This window comes from Chanodichthys erythropterus, chromosome 9 (genome assembly GCF_024489055.1).
Source record: "Chanodichthys erythropterus isolate Z2021 chromosome 9, ASM2448905v1, whole genome shotgun sequence".
NCBI classification, from domain to species: domain Eukaryota; kingdom Metazoa; phylum Chordata; class Actinopteri; order Cypriniformes; family Xenocyprididae; genus Chanodichthys; species Chanodichthys erythropterus.
The window spans coordinates 10,993,108-11,012,440 of NC_090229.1; the positions used below are offsets into that span (position 1 = coordinate 10,993,108).

Below are 19,333 nucleotides of genomic sequence, written 5' to 3' on the forward strand. Positions count from 1 at the left end.
ATAACATAGTTGAGAATCATCTGTATACAAAGTTTGGTCTGAAACCTTAACATGTATTGGCAATTTAAAAAAGAAAAAAAAAATCCCATTGTTTTTGCCTTTTAATGTTTATTCATGTCTTATTTAATTTTTAAAAAACTGAATCCTGGTGTCCACTACATTGGACATAGCATAACAATAAAATATCATTTTTCAAAAATTTTATTTTCCCATTTCTTATGTTCTAAACAATTTAACGACATAAAAAAATACTAAATTCACAACAAAAAAAAATCTGGTAGTCAGGAGGATATTATGAAATGTTATTACAATTTAAAATAACTGTTTTATATTTTATTACATTTTAAAATGTAAGTGTCACATGATCAGTATCACATGATCCTTCAGAAATCATTTTAATATGCTGATCTGGTTCTCAAGAAAATTTTGTAGAAAACAGTTGCACTGCCTAATATTTTTGTGTAAACTGTGATATGTTTTTCAGGATTCTTTGATAAACTGAAAGTTGAAAAAAAAAAAAAAACATTTATTTGAAATAGAATTAATTTGTAATTTGACATTATAAATGTCTTTACTGTCACTTTCTTTCAAAAAGCAAATCTTACTGACTCCAAACTTTTGAATAGTAGTATGTAACATCAGAATTTATGGAAGTCAGATAAATGCAGTAAATAAACACCCACTAATCCCATTCTTTATCATATAAACACCTTTGTCAGAAAGAATATCAACTTAATATCCACTTATTAGCAAAATATTAATTTATGCTTTGGGTGGTATATTGTCAAAGCAATAGATTTGTTCTTTTAAATTCTTAAAAAAAATAAATAAACTTTTGAATGGTAGTGGATTATTTAGAGGTTCAGTGAAACCTTTATCTCTAAGTCTGAGAAAAAACTTGACCCAAAAGACCTTAACAGTAGACCTCCCCCACCTGCTTTCCCAATTTGCACTGCCAGCTTGGTGAGTTTGCCCTGAAGAACTGATTTCTCCTTCTTGGGCACACTGGCTTTTTTCTTCTCTTTCTCCTCCACCTCCCCACCTTCTGCACTCTTCAGAGGCTGCATCTCCATGGCAACAGCCTCATCCTGTTTCTTAGCTATAGTGGGTGGAGAAGCAGCGATCAGGCAGGCAGAATTACAGGTAACTGTTGGAAATGTTTAGAATAGCGCTTACAATACTACGCACTATTTTGTGGTTTGCATATATACTGTATCCTGCTCACGATTTCATCATTTGATCTGACCGACAAGACATAAGACATTTTACAAAATAATTCATAATGCAAAATACATTGATTTACATACCATGACAGCAAGTGATGAGCTCAGTGTGACAATAATGTACAGTAGCATGCTACGATTTGAAATGCTTATTGTTACACTATTTCACATAAAACTTTGGGGGAAAAAATAGTAGGCAGTATACAGTATATACTGTGCAGTATGCAGTATTTCATTCTGAAAATAGCCTGTATAATGACTTCATCTCGTTATAAATCTATCTGAACTGAAGTCTTGAAAGTCACCTTTATTTTGATTGTTCTCCAGGGTCCCATCTTGTTTCCCTGTGAAGGTTAATGCACAGTTAAACAAAACAAATATGGTTTCCACTGTTTGAGGTCAATGTAGCTGACATGAGAGAACAATAAAGTGCATGAGAAAGAAAACATAAAACATGGAGGGATAATATTTGACAGATATGGAGGATGTCTGTTTATGAGTCATCTCTCTATTGTGAATGTCACCTACCATTTATGATGTTGTGTTCTTTGGCTTCAACACTGGGGAACTGCGTGGATGAATTACTATTGACCTCTGATAGAATTGTTGGATAGGACAAAAACGAAGGTGGTATGTAAAGACATAAAATAAAAACCTAAATGCTGAACAAAAACAATGGAAAATCAACTCAAATGAGTGAGCAACATTTCTGAGCATTTCAGTGCATCGAAGTAGAACTGACCCGGTACATCAGACATTTTGTATCTGGATCATTCTAAGTGGGTATTCAAGCAAATGGATTTTTCTTTTATAATGTTCATGTTTATTCATGCTCAATTTTTAATCATACATTAAAGAACTGTCGGACGCCAACCTTTCTTGCAGTCTTTCTTCTCTTCCTCCATCTCTCCGGCCCCCAGGAGGGTGAAGATGATTCCCGTTTGAGAGTTGACACCAACAGCGGTCACCACCATTTTCCCTGACCCCTCCATTACATGAGTGCCTGAAAATTGAGGGACACAGAGAAGACTTTATAGAGTAAATATTTTCATAGCTCTTCCCTTAAAAAAAAGCTCATCAAACACAAGTTACTACATACTTTGATTATATCTCTCATATCACTCTGCAGTCGCTCACTTTTCAAATAAAATAGCTTATTGGCGCCATCTTGTGACTCAGTTAGTGACCAAAAGACTTCAATTTTAATTTTAATACAAATATTTTGTGCATAGATGCTCAGGTGTCTCTAGTTAGAGCATGTTTAATCTAAAACAATCATTTATCCATCGTATGAGTCACAGTTAACCTTATGTAATGTATTGTTGTTGTTTGCTGTGCTCACACTAGCCCCTGCACTTGTCTAAACCAAGGATCAAAATTAAGGCTGAAGTCTCTTCCATGGCCTTTCCTTTTAGTGTGTAATACAATTAAACTGAGCCAGATTGCTTCTTTGTTCCCTGGTTCACTGCACATTAATTCTTTCTTTCTTTCTTTACCGGTATTTTGGTCTTGTTTTCCAGTAAAAATATTGAAACACCTTTAACAATATTTGTTTAAAAAAAAAAAAACTAAAAACTAATAATCAAATAACTACTTCAGAAGCATTTATTCCACACCATTGTTTTTTGTTTTAATAATTACATCAAACACTATTTAGTGATGTTTATGACTACTGCCAATAAGAGAAGATATGTTTTACAGGGATAAACAAGACAAAATTACTGATTAAGACAATTATTTTTTGCAGCGTGCATTTCCTTCTTCACAACAGAAGTCTTCAAACATACATGTTGAGAAGAGATGCATCTCCCATAATGACTGAGAAAATAATATGCACCCCTTGATGATTAATTGCACAAGCTGATGAATGACAGAAAATGCTTGTCAATAAAACAAGAAACAAGACAGTTCCACAAAAACTAGTCATTTTAAAGTTCAGAAATGTGCAGCAAGAGATCTTGGAAATCTTATGCAAACATCTTAGTTTGCATGAGCGATTCAATATATTATCCAAAATGTCTCCTGAGTCCTGATAAATCAAAGCAGTTTTAGATTAAGAACCGTCAAAACACCTCCTCAATGACCTCAAGAACTGACTGCAGAGTCTGAAACCAATATACTGTATACCACTATACTTCAATCTATCATAATATATCATGACTTTAAATATACTTTAAATATACACATTAAATAATAATCTTTTTTTTTTTTTTTTAAACATTGAAATAGACCAAACATTTTAGGATTTTAAAACAAAGAACAGTTATGATTTAAAATGATTAAGAAACGCATAAGATTATGCACTATTTCTAGGTCACTAATCAAATAAAATTTGTGACATTGATCATATGACACCTTTGTACAAAAGGCCAGAAGATCTTGCATCCTATTTTGCATTCCAGTCTTTAGTGTTACATGATCATTCAGAAATTATTCAAATATGCTGATTTGCTGCTCAAGAAACATTTATTATTATTAATGTTGAAAACTGTTATACTGCGTAAAAGTGCCCTAGAATTAAAAATTGAATTAATCTTGGCATAGTTAAATAACAAGAGTTCAGTACATGGAAATGACATACAGTGAGTCTCAAACTCCATTGTTTCCTCCCTACTTATGTAAATCTCATTTGTTTAAAAGACCTCAGAAGAACAGGCGAATATCAACATAACACCGACTGTTACGTAACAGTCCAGATCATTAATATGTACGCCCCCAATATTTGCATATGCCAGCCCATGTTCAAGACATTACACAAGGGCAGCCAGTATTAACGTCTGGATCTGTACACAGCTGAATCATCAGACTAGGTAAGCAAGCAAGAACAACAGCGAAAAATGGCAGATGGAGCAATAATAACTGACATGATCCATGATATTTTTAGTGATATTTGAAAAATGTCTTTCTAATTTTTTTGTTAGCATGTTGCTAATGTACTGTTAAATGTGGTTAAAGTTACCATGTTTCTTACTGTATTCACAGAGACAAGACTGTCGTCATTTTCATTTTTTAAACACTTGCAGTCTGTATAATTCATAAACTAGGAAATTACTAGTCAGCCAATTTTTTATATCAGCTTTGCATTTTGTTAATTTTGTGAATTGTTAAGTTTCGTCAGGGCGCGAAGAAATATAGAGCTGAGTATCATCAGCATAACAGTGGAAACTAACGCCATGCTTCCTAATGATATCCCCCAAGGGTATCTTGTACAGAGTGAAAAGCAACGGTCCTAGTACCGAGCCTTGCGGTACTCCATACTGAACTTGTGATCAGTATGACATCTCTTTGTTTACTGCTACAAATTGATAAAGGTCAGATAAGATAATAGTCTATTCAAAAGAATGAATAGCAAGTTCAAAAGAACAGCATTTATTTGAAATAGTAATCTTTTGTAACATTATTAATGTCACTTTTGCCACTTTCCTTGCTGAATAAAAATATTTCTTAAAAATAAAAAAAGTTTACTGACTCCAAACTTTCGAACAGCATAGTGTACATTCTTTTATTCACCATTTCAAATATATTCTGAAAATATAGGTAAACCAAGTGATTCTGATTCTGAATTGGACAGTCAAGGGAGGTAATGATATTCTAACTAGTTATACTAACAAATTAGTATTCATTATTCTCCATTAATGTCAATTTAGTTAAGCAAGTCCATTCTAATCATGTTACACATGCATTTTTTACGTGCAAAAGCATGTTATGTTTCCATAGATTCCATCTCCCATTTTTCTTTCACACTTGATTATGTTGAGGTCGAGGTCATGGGGTAGCGCTGTGTGTGTGGCCAAGCGGAGAAACAGATGCTTCTCTGGTGAGCTGTGATCATTAGAAGAAGTGGCAGAGCAGGTCTCTGGAGGGCCAAACACAAATCTGAGCCCTTCTCCAGGAACCAGAGATGAGGAAAGAAGCTGATTAACCTGTTTATCAGACCTCAGGGACATTATCTCATTAAACCAGTCAATGAGATTTAACCCAAGCGCTGTACAACCTGAGTGTTAAAGTATTGACAAAATACTTTGCAAAGTCCCATCCCCCTAAACAGCAAATTGGTTCAATTCAGATGGATTGCAACAGTGTCACACTAAATTAACTGATATTGGTGATTTTGTGAACACAATGCAGACTTTCAATATACCATACACACGTGATGTCACCGTGCAAGTACGGGGAATAGTGCCCGTGGGATTAAGGGTCCTGCTCAAACAAACAAAACACCCTTTGCATGTTCGGTTCAAACCTGCCACCTTTTGGATTTTTAACCAGTAGTCAGTCCCAATGATCTGTTTGAATCCTAAATCATCAGAATTTTTGAACAGATGGTGAATATCTTTCAGTATTTGGATAAACAGAACTATTTCTGTAAAAACACACAAACATTCATCACAACTTATGGCCATATGGCCGACCCAGTCCACACAACCCCACGCAAACATATGTTCACTTATATAACCTTTACTCCCTACCTGACAGCAGCATGGGATCCTTGTCGATGGATTTGCGTACGTGATCAGACTCTCCGGTGAGGGAGCTCTCATCGATCTTGAGGTCGTTCCCTTGGATGAGAACACCATCCGCAGGCAGGAGGTCGCCTAGGAGACCCCAGAGTGACAGCAACAGATCAATTACATCTTAGCAGCTTTGAATGCTACTTCCTCTAAGAGCCAAAATTAAGTAACCAAATAAAAAAATAAAATTTTCAAAGGCATCTGCGCATTCTTATATATATAGGAATGTAAGAATACATTGAATATGCATATATTCTTAGGATAATTGTATGGATTTTAAAAAGATTCTAAATTTATATGTACATTATTTATTTACTATTTGAATATGAAGGGCCAAATTACTCAAAATTAATTAATTACATTTTGAAACATTTAAATAAATGATTAAATACATAATTAAATTCTTAACAAAATAAAAAAAATGTATTAATTATTAAATCACCAAACAAATTAATAATACCTTTTATTTCATTTTAGAATTTGTTTGCACTCATTAGCATTATTTGTGGATTGCTTTTTCATTTAAAGGTGCCCTAGAATCAAAAATTTAATTTATCTTGGCATAGTTGAATAACAAGAGTTCAGTACATGGAAATGACATACAGTGAGTCTCAAACACCGTTGTTTCCTCCTTCTTATGTTAATCTCATTTGTTTAAAAGACCTCTGAAGAACAGGCGAATCTCAACATAACACCGACTGTTACTGTTACTGTTGGCCAGTATTAATGTCTGGATGTGCACAGCTGAATCATCAGACTAGGTAAGCAAACAAGAACAACAACAACAGCGAAAAATGGCAGATGGAGCAATAATAACTGACATGATCCATGATATCATGATATTTTTAGTGATATTTGTGAATTGTCTTTCTAAATGTTTCGTTAGCATGTTGCTAATGTACTGTTAAATGTGGTTAAAGTTACCATCGTTTCTTACTATATTCACAGAGACAAGAGCCGTCGCTATTTTCATTATTAAACACTTGCAGTCTGTATAATTCATAAACACAACTTCATTCTTTATAAATCTCTCCAACAGTGTGTAATATTAGGCCATTAGCCACAAAGAACTATCAAACTCATTCAGAATCAAATATAAACATCCAAATAAATACTATACTCACATGATCGGACACATGCATGCAGGCAGTTTAAAAAATTAATAAAAAAAAAATCTATGGGGTATTTTGAGCTGAAACTTCACAGACACATTCAGAGCACACTTTAGACTTATATTACATCTTGTGAAAACTGGTTCTAGGGCACCTTTAAGCACAAGCTTGTGTCATTTCATTTTTAGGGTTATGGTTGTCTGCACATCACTCAACACCTTTAGTTTAGGTGCAGTTTTCGCGAATCGTTCTTTTGAACTGGTTCTTTTTAGTGAGCTGGTTGAATCAGTTCCCCAAATCAGACTGAGCCGTCTGAAGCAGTTTGCGGGCAGGGTCATGTCAGCACAGATCTACAAGTTACTGACTTTCAGACATGCCTGACATCACTCTGACTCAAAATGAGCCAATGGTCCTATGATGCCGGTTTTTGCCAACTCATTCAGCGCTCCAACAGTACGAAACTGAGAAGAGTACGGACATGTCCCACATGCTGAGAAATGTCTCTTACTGAAAAGCATAGAACATAAATAAAACATTTTTATAAATATAACAGTGATCCAATGGCAGTAGTTCTCGAGTTAACTCTGATAGCTGTTCTCTCGAGTCAAGAGTCGGTTAATGGTTGAGGTAAAGAGTTGGTTAAAGTCGAATGGGCTTGATGTACCCTATTTTTTGTCCAATTATTTATAGACCCCCCCCCCCCCCAACTATAATAAGCTTTTCTTTAAGGAATTCCCTGAATTCAAGCTACAGTTGTGCCTAATGCTGACAGACTCTGTGATTTTAATATTCATGTGTGTTGCCCTGATAAGCCATTAGTGTCCGAATTTTTACAAATCATTGATTTTAACCTTTCTCAATCTGTGTTAGGCGCTACACATGAAAAAGGCCATACGCTCAATTTGATATTGTCCTTTGGATTTCTGTTACAAATTGTTCAGATTGAAGATTGTTGCTTCTCTGACCATAAGCCAATACTTTTTAATACCGTTTTATCTCATCCTGTGAAACAATCTTCTCCTAGTTAGTATATCCGCTCTCTTAACTCAGATGCACCCATACAATTCTCCGATGCCTTTGCCTCTTCTCAATTTGTGAAAAATTGAGAAACCAGCTTTGGCTAAACAGTGAAACTAAAGCATTAGGACAAAAATACAGGCAGGCAGAGAGACCGTGGAAACAAAATAAATTGCAAGTATCTTATGAAATTTGGAGAGACTGTTTGAAGTCTTATGAACAATCCGTTAAGATTGCTAGATCTTCATATTTTTCCAATCTGATTTCTAGCAATGCTGGTAGACCTAAAATTTTATTTTTAGTACTATTAACAAGGTTCTAAATCCTGCTACTACTACATTTCCTGAGGCATCTTCTGCAGTTTGCATTGATTTTTTAGAGTTTTTTATTACAAAGATTAATAAAATATCCGCTCTAACATTTCAAATTCTGGAAATGCATCTTTTTTTGATCACTGCAATGCAGCTACTTTAGCTAGCTTTGAGCCTGTGTCTCTATCCTATTTAATAGATATTAATCACCATATGAAACCGGTATCTTGTTGCTCAGATCCTATTCCCTCATTTTTTATAGTGAAAGTATTGGACACTATTGGCCTGTGTATCCAGTCTATAATTAATAGTTGTCTTACTTATGGCTATCTTCCATCATGTTTTAAACATGCAGTGATACAGCCTGTGCTTAAAAAGGCTTCCCTAGATTCACTGGTTTTAACTAATTATCGTCCTATTTCTAAGCTTCCTTTTCTTTCGAAGGTATTGGAGAAGGTTGTTTTTCATTAAAATCTCTTCCTTTCTAAAGAACAATGACATATTAGATAGGTTTCAGTCTGGGTTCAGAGACAAGCACAGCACAGAATCAGCTCTCTTAAAAAGTGTTAAATCACCTTTTATTGGCTGTTGATTCCGGAAAATGTGTCGTTTTGGTTCTCTTGGATCTAAGTGCAGCCTTCGACACTATTGATCACTCTATTTTATTAAAACGTCTTGAGCAGTATGTTGGCATCAGGGGTACAGCTTTAAACTGGTTTATGTCCTATCTAATGGGGAGAACTTTTTCTGTAGAAAATGAAAACTTTACATGTGGTGTTCCACAGGGCTCTGTCTTAGGCCCTGTTTTGTTTTCTCTCCATCTCCTTACATTAAAGGGATAGTTCACCCTAAAATGAAAATTTGATGTTTATCTGCTTACCCCCAGGGCATCCAAGATGTAGGTGACTTTGTTTCTTCAGTAGAACACAAATTATAATTTTTAACTCCAACCGTTGCCGTCTGTCAGTCAAACAATGCGAGTGAATGGTAACACAATTTGTAAGAGTCAAAAAAACATGCACAGACAAATCCAAATTAAACCCTGCGGCTCATGACGACACATTGATGTCCTAAGACACGAAACGAACAGTTTGTATATAATTTATTACCTCTAAAAGACCTGAGGTCTGATCGCGCTCTGACAACTGCAGTAATGTCTCGCGCTTATACTTCAATGAGCGCGATCAGACCTCACTAAGCGAGTGCTGAACGCAGTTGGACATAGTGGTGTTTTAGAGGTAAAAAATGATATACATACTGTCCGTTTTCTCGCACAAACCGATTGTTTCGTGTCTTAGGACATCAATGTGTCGTCATGAGCCACAGGGTTTAATTTAGAGTTGTCTGTGCATGTTTTTTTGACTCTTACAAATTGTGTTACCATTCACTCGCATTGTTTGACTGACAGACGGCAACGGTTGGAGTTAAAAATCATCATTTGTGTTCTACTGAAGAAACAAAGTCACCTACATCTTGGATGCCCTGGGGTTAAGCAGATAAACATCAAATTTTCATTTTTGGCTTAACTATCCCTTTAACCAATATTTTTCGCAAGCATCAGATTCCATACCATTGTTACGCAGATGACATACAACTTTATCTTCCAGTTAAGCCTGATAAAAATACATCTCCCCAGTCATTATTTGAGTGCTTGAGTGAAGTTAAAGGCTGGATGGCAGAAAACTTTCTTCAGTTAAACGATTCAAAGACTGAAGTGTTAGTTTTTGGATGCCCGGACTCAGCCAATATCCTCTCTCAAACTTTGGGTCCAATAACTAACACTGTAGGTACCTATGCAAGAAATTTGGGAGTTATTTTTGACCCAGCACTTAAGTTTGACAAACAAATAAACATTTTTCCAGCTCAGGATGATTGCCAAAATTAAATCTTTTCTTTCATTCAGGGACTTAGAAACAGTTATTCACGCATTAATTTCATCAAGACTGCATTACTGCAACTCACTATATTTGGGGGTCACTCAATTGAGTTTGTCTCGCCTGCAGCTGGTCCAAAATTCTGCTGGCAGATTTTTAACAGGGAGAAGGAAGAGGGAACATATTTCGCCTGTTTTGGCTAGTTTGCACTGGCTCCCCATTTAATATAGAATCCAGTTCAAGGTATTATTGTTTGTCTATAAGTCCCTGAATGGCTTGGCTCCAAACTACTTATCAGATCTTTTGACTTACCATCAGACCAATAGGCCTTTAAGGTCACCAAACACACTGTTGCTGTCAGTACCCAAAACACACCTAAAGCTTAAGGGGGATCATGCATTTTCGGTGGCTGCACCCTAGTTGTGGAATAACTTGCCTTTTAGCTTGAGATCAGCCACTTCTGTATCGGTTTTTAAATCTTAACTTAAGACACATCTTTTTAAAAAGGCTTATGGACTCGAGTAACTACTGTATTCAGTGTGTTTTTAGTGTTGTATACTCTTTGTGATTGTTTTATTTTTTGATAATAGTATCATTTTATTTCTCTGTGCAGCACTTTGGTCGACTCTGTCATTATTAAATGTGCTATATAAATAAATTAAACTGAAACTGAAACTGAATTGTTACAACAGTTCAGACGTGTCTGTGAAGAACCGATGAGCTGCTGATATGAACATATGCGTGAACGAGCACTTTAACTGAATGGGGGGGTGAAATGAAAGGGTTTTTATGGTTTCTCACGGTTTATGTAAAAAAAAAGTGATTTGATTAAGCCTGATTAATTCACTTTATATGCTTTAGACATGTAAAACATCCACTTTTTACATTATTATTGGGTTCTATAATAATAGAATTGCATATACGTGACATCAAACTAGTGAATCGGTTCATTGAAATTAACTGTCCAAAAGAACCAGTTCGCTGAACCAGTTAGCTGACTTCCCATCACAACCACAACCATGAAAATGAAATGACACATGCTCGTGTTTAAATGAAAAAGCAATCCAAAAATAATGCTAAAAGTATGCGCAAACAAATGCTAAAATGAAATAAAAGGTACATTAATTTGTTTGGTGATTTAAAAATTAATTGAATGATGTTTATGATTTATTAACAATTTAATTATGCATTTAATAATTTATGTAAATATTTCACCATTTATTTAATGATTTAATTTTGAGTAATTTGGCATATATATATTATATATATATATATATATATATATATATATATATATATATATATATATATATATATATATATATATATAGTTTATGTAAAAAGGGACTAAAGAGTACTAGAGATGTTAAAGTTTTTAATAAAGGATCACCTGATTAGGGGCTCACATGTATTCATTCATCATTAATTCATAAAAGTTTGTTGCATGCAAGATGCTTTTTATAAAAGACAAGTTGAGGAGCCAGTTTTGAACTCTACTGACCATATTTGACTTGGGCAACATCCCCCACCACCATCTCAGCCACAGGGATTTGAATGACCGTGCCGTTCCGCACCACAGCGAAGCGTTGCTCCTGCTCAATACGGCTCTGCAAGCCACGGAACTGCTTTTCTTTGCTCCAGTCATTAAACGCCGTCACCAGCACCACGCAGAGCACAGAGAGCAGGATAGCTGCACCCTCGATCCAGCCCGCCTCCGCTTCTCCCTCGTCCTCCGCACCTGCACTCACATTACTACATGCTGGAGAGAGAGAGAGAAAAGAGAGTGAGAGATGGAAAGGTAAAAATGTGTGGGAGGACACAGAGTTTGAGTGTCTACTTGTGATCCTTTATGTTTTTTTATCTATCCATCCATCTCTCACTCCATTCCTTCTATTCTTTGATTTCTTAGTTATCATGCAACTATAATGGTACTTGCACACAGATATGAGAAGGTTACTTTAAAAATGCATTAAAGGGTTAGTACACCCAAAAATTTAATTTCTGTCATTAATTACTCACCCTCATGTCATTCCACACCCATAAGACTTTCGTTCATCTTCAGAACACGAATGAAGATCTTTTTGATGAAATCTGAGATTTCTGTCCCTCCATAGACAGCTATGCAACTTACACTGACGCTTCAAAAAGTTCATAAAGAGATCGTAAAACTAATCCATATGAGTTGAGCAGTTTAGTCCAAATTTTCTGAAGAGACTCGATCACTTTAGATGATGAACAGATTTAATTTAGGCTTTTATTCACATATAAACATTCATCAACACACATCAGATAAGGTAAACGGAAGCTCAAGCATGTTCACTCAATTGGTTCTCGTGCGAGAACCAATGAGGTTCATTCTCGTGTTACTCAGCACGTTTGAGCTTCTGTAAGAGGTTTGTTCTTGCGCGTCAATCAGGTTTGGTTGAGCTTCTGTTTAAAGGGTTAGTTCACCCAAAAATGAAAATTCTGTCATTTATTATTCACCCTCATGCCGTTCCACACCGTAAGACCTTCATTAATCTTCAGAACACAAATTAAGATATTTTAATTGAAATCCGATGGCTCCGTGAGGCCTTCATAGGGAGTAATGTTACTTCCTCTGTCAAGATCCATAAAGGTACTAAAAACACATCTAAATCAGTTCATGTGAGCACAGTGGTTCAATATTAATATTATTAAGTGATGAGAATATTTTTGGTGCGCCAAAAAAAACCAAAATAACGACTTATTTAGTGATAGCCGATTTCAAAACAATGCTTCAGGAAGCATCGGAGCACAGTGAATCAGTGTATCGAATCATGAATTGGATCGCGGTTTAAACACGCCAAACGACTGAAATCACGTGACTTTGGCGCTCCGAACAGCAGATTCGATACACTGATTCATTATGCTCCGATGCTTCCTGAAGCATTGTTTTGAAATCGGCTATCACTAAATAAGTCGTTATTTTGGTTTTTTTTGGCGCACCAAAAATATTCTCGTCACTTAATAATATTAATATTGAACCACTGTACGCACATGAACTGATTTAGTTGTGTTTTTAGTACATTAATGGATCTTGACAGTGGAAGTGACATTACTCCCTATGAAGGCCTCACGGAGCCATCGGATTTGAACTAAAATATCTTAATTTGTGTTCCGAAGATTAATGAAGGTCTCACGGGTGTGGAACGGCATGAGGGTGAGTAATAAATGACAGAATTTTCATTTTTGGGTGAACTAACCCTTTAAGTTCGCTGATCAATGTTTATACATGAATAAAAGCTTAAATTCATTGTTCATCATATAAAGCGTTCGAGTCTCTTAAGAAAATGTGGACTTAACCACTCAATTCATATGAATTAGTTTTACGATCTCTTTATGAAACATCAAAGTTTCGGTTTCGCAGCTGTCTATGGAGGGACAGAAAGCTCTTGGATTTCATCAAAAATATCTTAATTTGTGTTCCGAAGATTAACAAAAGTCTTATCGGTTTGGAACAACATGAGGGTGAAATTTTAATGACAGAATTTTTATTTTGGGGTGAACTAAACCTTTAAAAAGTTTCAAAGTAACAAGAGCCTTCCCAAAAATATGACAAAAATAGATATGCTAAAATGTTTTAAATTATCATATCACGTTTCTCCTGAGCTTCCAATGAATGGCCAGCAATCCCTTTTGTAGACAGATTTTGTTTGAAATTTTAATTATTTTTACTATTTTATCACTGAATACTTAAAACCAAGTCACCTTCACTGTCCCCTCCTGGCGGCTGGTAAAAGGACAGTCCGAGGGAAATAATGGCAGCAATTTCCAGGATTATGAGAGTAACATCCTGTAGAGCCTCCCACACAAGCTGAAGGAAGGTCTTGGGCTTCTTTGGAGGGATGAAGTTCATTCCAAACACCTGCCGACGTTTCTCCAAGTCCGCGGGATTGTCCGATAGTCCTTTTGAGAAGGAAAGATGGCAGTAAAAGTCATTGCTACCTCTCAAATTTTACTAACAAACAGACATTTAGTGAGACATTTAAAAGTTGGTATATTATGTCAGTAAACGAAATGTAAAATAACCACCAAACTGTTAACCTGTAAAGCCTGAAACATTTTCAGCATTTTCAACATTTTACATATTCAGCCCAAGAACATTTATACTGCTGTAAATAAGACTTATGGTGCTAAAATACCTAAACTCATTCGTTATTAGGTTTTTTTTCTCCATGCAAATGCTTTTGAGAACTTCCTGGATGCTCATTAGTCATCGCTCAAATCTGTTAGCACCAATCCCTGACCTCTTAGGGTGGCAGGAAGGGAGGGGAGAGGACATTACAAGAGAACACAGGGCACAGATGGTTAAGTCAGTGTGTTTCGGATGCACCACAGGGTGTGATTTTTGGCAGCAAGACCCAGACAGACTGTCACGCTCCCTGAATCCTCACCCTGCCAATCATCACCTGCTGCCCCTGGCAACCTCTCATCTCCCACCAGAGCTTCCCTTTCACTCAGTGTAAAGCCTAATTGAGTTACTCCAAAGGTTTGTAGGAAATAATTTCCCTAACTCATACCAATTGCCCTGATTAATTCATTCAGTCTATGTTCGTGGCACAATATTTGCAAGTAAATTAAGACAACTAAGATATGCCAATGCAATCCTCTTTCTATAGACTACCAGAATTGAAAGACTTTTGCAGTACATTCAGCCCTTTCTTCTACCCTTTCATCTTTCCATCCGTGCCCGTAAGCTTCTCTTTTTGTATCCCTGTCATGGTTTCTGAAGAGAGGTTTTTCAAAGAGCAGCATTAAAGGAGGAGAAAGAGCTTTACAATAAACTTAAAGTAACCTCATCGTGGCTGCCAAATAGCGATGTAGGCAGACCGCATGACTTGGTCTGAAAGCAAGTGGTCAGAACAAGATGCGAATCAATGTGATTATCAGAGCGCAAAGTAGGATCATCTACCCAGAATAGACACAGCAATAAAAGATTCAGAGCAAAATAATTCCTTTAATAGTTAAACAAAACGAAATGTTGTGGTTTTATTTAGTGAAACCTTCCTGATTCAGGTAGTCAGGAATAGTATTTTAGCCTTTAGTTAAATATGATTGTTATTTTTATTTCTTATGCATGATATTTTTGTTTCTTATGTTGTGATTATTTTAATTCCCTTTCTAAAGCACTGTGAATTACCATTGTGTATGAAATGTGGTATATAAATAAACATGCCTTGCCTTGATCATTCAAAGCATGAAATAATAGGAATAAAAACTATTTTAAGTTTTTATTTACAATTCAATAAAAGAAAAAATCCCAGCCGGTGGAATTATCTGCCTAACTCAACCCGAGCATTTTCAAGAAATGGCTAAAGATGCATCTTTTTTGTCAACACTTGACCTATTAGTACTAACACTTTATGTTCCATTTATCTTTTCCATTTAAGGCCCGTTCACACCAAGAACGATAACTATAAAGATAACTATATTTGCGTCCACACCAACAAACAATAACAGTCTGTTTATTCTAAGCTCGTGTTGCGGTTTCAAAGTGTGTACAATGTTTTTGCTGTTCTTGTTGCATTATTTTAACCAGCAGATGTCCTCAGCATGCTATGTTTCGAATGAATCTAGCTAGTGTAATCAATCTAATAAAAACAACACTTAGTCTTTTCCACCGCAACTTCAAAGGAAGCAAGACAATGCTGTCGAAACTAGTGCTGGATACCTGAGGTAATTTTCATATTAAATTGTTTGCTAGCCTGGCATAATGATCTCATCATTAATACTGCTCACCATTTATTCCGAGGGTATGACTGATTGTTTTCCATATATCCATTTTCTTTCCAGTATCCTCGAAAAGGGTGTGTAATCTGTCAAACAGTGGTGGCTTTTTCTGGACTTCGGCGATTAACTTCTCCAATGTCATCTGCCATTTCAAATGCACAAGCCCTTAAATTAGAATGGATTCTGATTGGCTGTCAGCGTTTTATCGTTCAACAGCAGGAAAAAAAATCGTTCTAAATAAATGATCCCAACGATATCGTTTCTCTACATCGTTATAGTTGTGGTGTGGACACTGCTATTCTTTTATATTTAGACCAATTTTTAGAACTATATCTTTATTTTTATAGTTATCATTCTTGGTGTGAACGTATATATTGGCTCCAACGTATATATTGGTATATAGCCCTTTTGATGACTTAATTGCTTCTTTTTGTTCTCCTCATTTGTAAGTCACTTTGGATAAAAGAGTCTGCTAAATGATTAAATGTAAATGCAATATCAACACCGGTATGCTTTTTTTAACCTATAAAGCTTTATAATAAAACATGAAAATGTGTTTGAAAAATCCTGAATTTTCCCTAAAAATCCCATGATGTTGCAAAAAGACACATAGGGAGATGTTCTGAAACACTAGGACTTAAATTTTTTAAAACAAAAAACTGTTGCAAAGAGAAAAACAGTATTACAGAAAGATGCTCTTGTCTGATAACATGGGCAATGCCTGCTTTCAAAAGAAGATAAAGGTGTCTGGCATTTGGTATTCTTTCTGTGAAGTCGGGCTTGTTTTTGAAAAGGAGTGTTAGTGAATACAGGGATTTACAGAAGTTCTGTCATTATTTACTCATCCTCCGGTCATTCCAAACTTGTATAACAGATTTTTCTTCTGCTGACCACAAAAGAAGCAGTTTTGAAGAACTGAACTGGTTGCTCATTCACATGCAATTACAAAGAAAGGGGACTTAAGCTTTAAATAGAACACAAAAGCACCATGAAAGTATCATAAAATGGTCCATAGAATTTGTGCATGACATTAAAGCTTAAATTCCTGAGACGAAATTATTGTATGGCTGCAGAAGACCTATATGTGAATATGTTGCACAAGTCTAATGGACCACTTTTACGATACTTTTATGGTGCTTAGCATCTTTTCTGATAAAAGCCTCAGTCCCCATAGGGACTAACTGCAAGGTACACAGCAATCAGTAAAATTCTCCATTTGCTTTCCACGGAAGAAATAAAATCATACCATATTGAATGACCTGAGAGTGAGTAAATGATCCCAGAATTTTTACAATAGCTGAATAGCTTCTTTAATAGCTGAAAATGTCTGTATGTTTTAGGATGCGCATGTGATCTTATGTAATTTAGCAAGTGATATGGTCACATGTTCAAACTAGTGCTACTCACCATCTGCAGGTGAAGTCTTGAGTCTGTGACAGAGGGTTTCTGTATCTGTGAAGTTCTCCTGGATCTTCTGCAGGGCCTCGGCTCCCCTGAGCTCCATCAGCGAGCACAACTCATCCACTGACACCCCGAAATCCCCCTCTTGGCCTCCTCTGTCCATCCCTGGCTTCTTAGGGTGGAACTCTACCGTGCTATTGCCCAGATCCCCCATGATGGTGTGTTGGTTTTGGAAGACTGACAGCTTTTAACGCTATGAGCTAAGAAATGGGTACCTGGGAAAATGCGTTATCTCTTTTGTCCTATTTATATTCCTCCTCACCTATTTCTAAGATGTTCTCTATGTAGTTCTCCATATTGAGACATGAATTGTCAGGTTGTTTGGGGTTTTCTATTCTATGGTGTGGTAGCAGGGGTTCCCCTGAAATATCCCCCCATAAAGAAAAAATCAGCAAATAAAGTGGTAGCCATTGTGCCAATCCATCGAGACCAAATTAAGCAAGTGTTACTGATTATTAAACAATAAAGGGGATCTAGTGACACAGGAATAATGTCGGTAAATAACCTGATGGGAAAAAAAGAAAAGAAAAATGAATATTAAACATTCATCTCTGAACTTGCTCAAACCAAAAACACAGACAGCTGTGAAATCCAAGTGATCAAGATGCCAGCTTAAAATCTTGATGCATGACTTTTACAAATTTATTTAATAAAAAATAATGTTTTGGAAATAAAATTAATCAAAATCATTATTTTTATAAAATAATAATTAAAAAAAAAACAGCTACACAATGATTTGAGAAGAAAATATTAAAAATTATAAAAGTTTTTTTTTAAAAGGTGCATTAATCACAGGTTAATAACCATTATCACAAAATATGAAAATAGCTACAAAAATGATTTGAAAAGAATTGATTGAAATATTAAAAACTATATATAAGTTTTTTTACAGGTTCATTAATCATAGGCTAATATATCACAAAATATAAAAACAGCTGAGAAGAATTTTGAGTGAAATAGTATAAAATTGTTTTTTATATGCTATTTAATGGCTTTTCAACACTTTAAACAGTAGCTGAAATCGAAAAGGCAACATACAAAAATATCACATTATTTTGGCTTGCATAAAATTTAAAAAAAAAAAAAAATGTGAATGAATTATGTAAAATTTAAGCATACAAAACACGTGACCACTTGTCTCGACAATAATGAGCTGAATATCCATGTCCTGGGTACAACCTTTCATCTGTCTGCCTTCGTAATATATTAAAACAGACCTGCGTGTTAGTATTATTTTATTTATGCGTTCACTTGTTTACCCAGCAGTTAGTTATTGCGACAACTAGTCCTGGTATCTCCTGGACTACTTAACCTACTAAATATTTAAACCTACCTCTCCTAGATTTCATTCTAAACATATTTGTTAGATTTTTACCTAGTCGACGAAATAATGATTTAAACGTCTCGAAATGTGGAAGTGGCATTTTGCTCGAGGAGTCACAGGTGTAGGTAGTTTGTGGGAAACAAGCAACCAAGTGTTCATCATGCACACCTACTGCAATGGATTGTTTACATAATATCCAATGGAAACCGAGGACAATTACTTCTTATCTAAACGCCTTTTGAAATACTCTCTCTTGATAAAAGCGTTATGTGCGCCTCTCCCCAACCCATGTATGTACTTTACAGTGCCGCCTCTCGACGCAAAATCTGCCTTCACTCAGTACGAGACGCCTGCGCATGCGCACATAAACACTTGCCCAATCCCACTGCAGAACAGATTTACGAAGGCAACACTACCAGCCATCAGGCCTGCAATTTTGGATGACATTACAATCCGCTTGAGCTCTGCGCCTCCATTTCCCTGCTGTGACACCAACTTTACTGAACATTTAAAGCCATAATCTGTGCGCGCGCCTCCTCGTCTTTTATTAAAAATGGCCAGAAGATTCCTCAACAAACATGCTCTTTAAACAAGATGATGCCCTTTCCTGGTAACCTTCAGGAATCAGATGTTCACCTTGGTCCACTGTACAGCTGCTCAGAGCTTATGACAGAGCCTGTAGCATTTGTGTTATGATTTTTTTCGGGTTAATCACGGTAAAAACAAATGTATATTAAAAACATTTAGAG

The 19,333-nt window shown here is 35.8% G+C and overlaps 1 protein-coding gene across 3 annotated transcripts in view; it reads right to left on the reverse strand.

Moving 5' to 3' along the window:
• atp2b3a (ATPase plasma membrane Ca2+ transporting 3a) overlaps positions 1 to 17,414 on the reverse strand; it is a 33,904-nt gene extending 16,490 nt beyond the window's left edge. For 2 of the 3 annotated variants that reach the window (XM_067393563.1, XM_067393562.1), the window contains exons 1-7: positions 17,207 to 17,414; positions 13,778 to 13,975; positions 11,550 to 11,807; positions 5,693 to 5,818; positions 2,098 to 2,226; positions 1,529 to 1,567; positions 935 to 1,099 (exon numbers count right to left, since the gene is read on the reverse strand). In XM_067393563.1, the coding sequence (XP_067249664.1) occupies positions 935 to 1,099; positions 1,529 to 1,567; positions 2,098 to 2,226; positions 5,693 to 5,818; positions 11,550 to 11,807; positions 13,778 to 13,975; positions 17,207 to 17,414 (1,123 nt within the window). Of the gene's footprint in view, positions 1 to 934; positions 1,100 to 1,528; positions 1,568 to 1,751; positions 1,818 to 2,097; positions 2,227 to 5,692; positions 5,819 to 11,549; positions 11,808 to 13,777; positions 13,976 to 17,206 lie in introns of all 3 variants that reach the window. The other variant, XM_067393561.1, reaches the window with a different exon arrangement.
• Between the last annotated feature and the right edge of the window lie 1,919 nt (positions 17,415 to 19,333).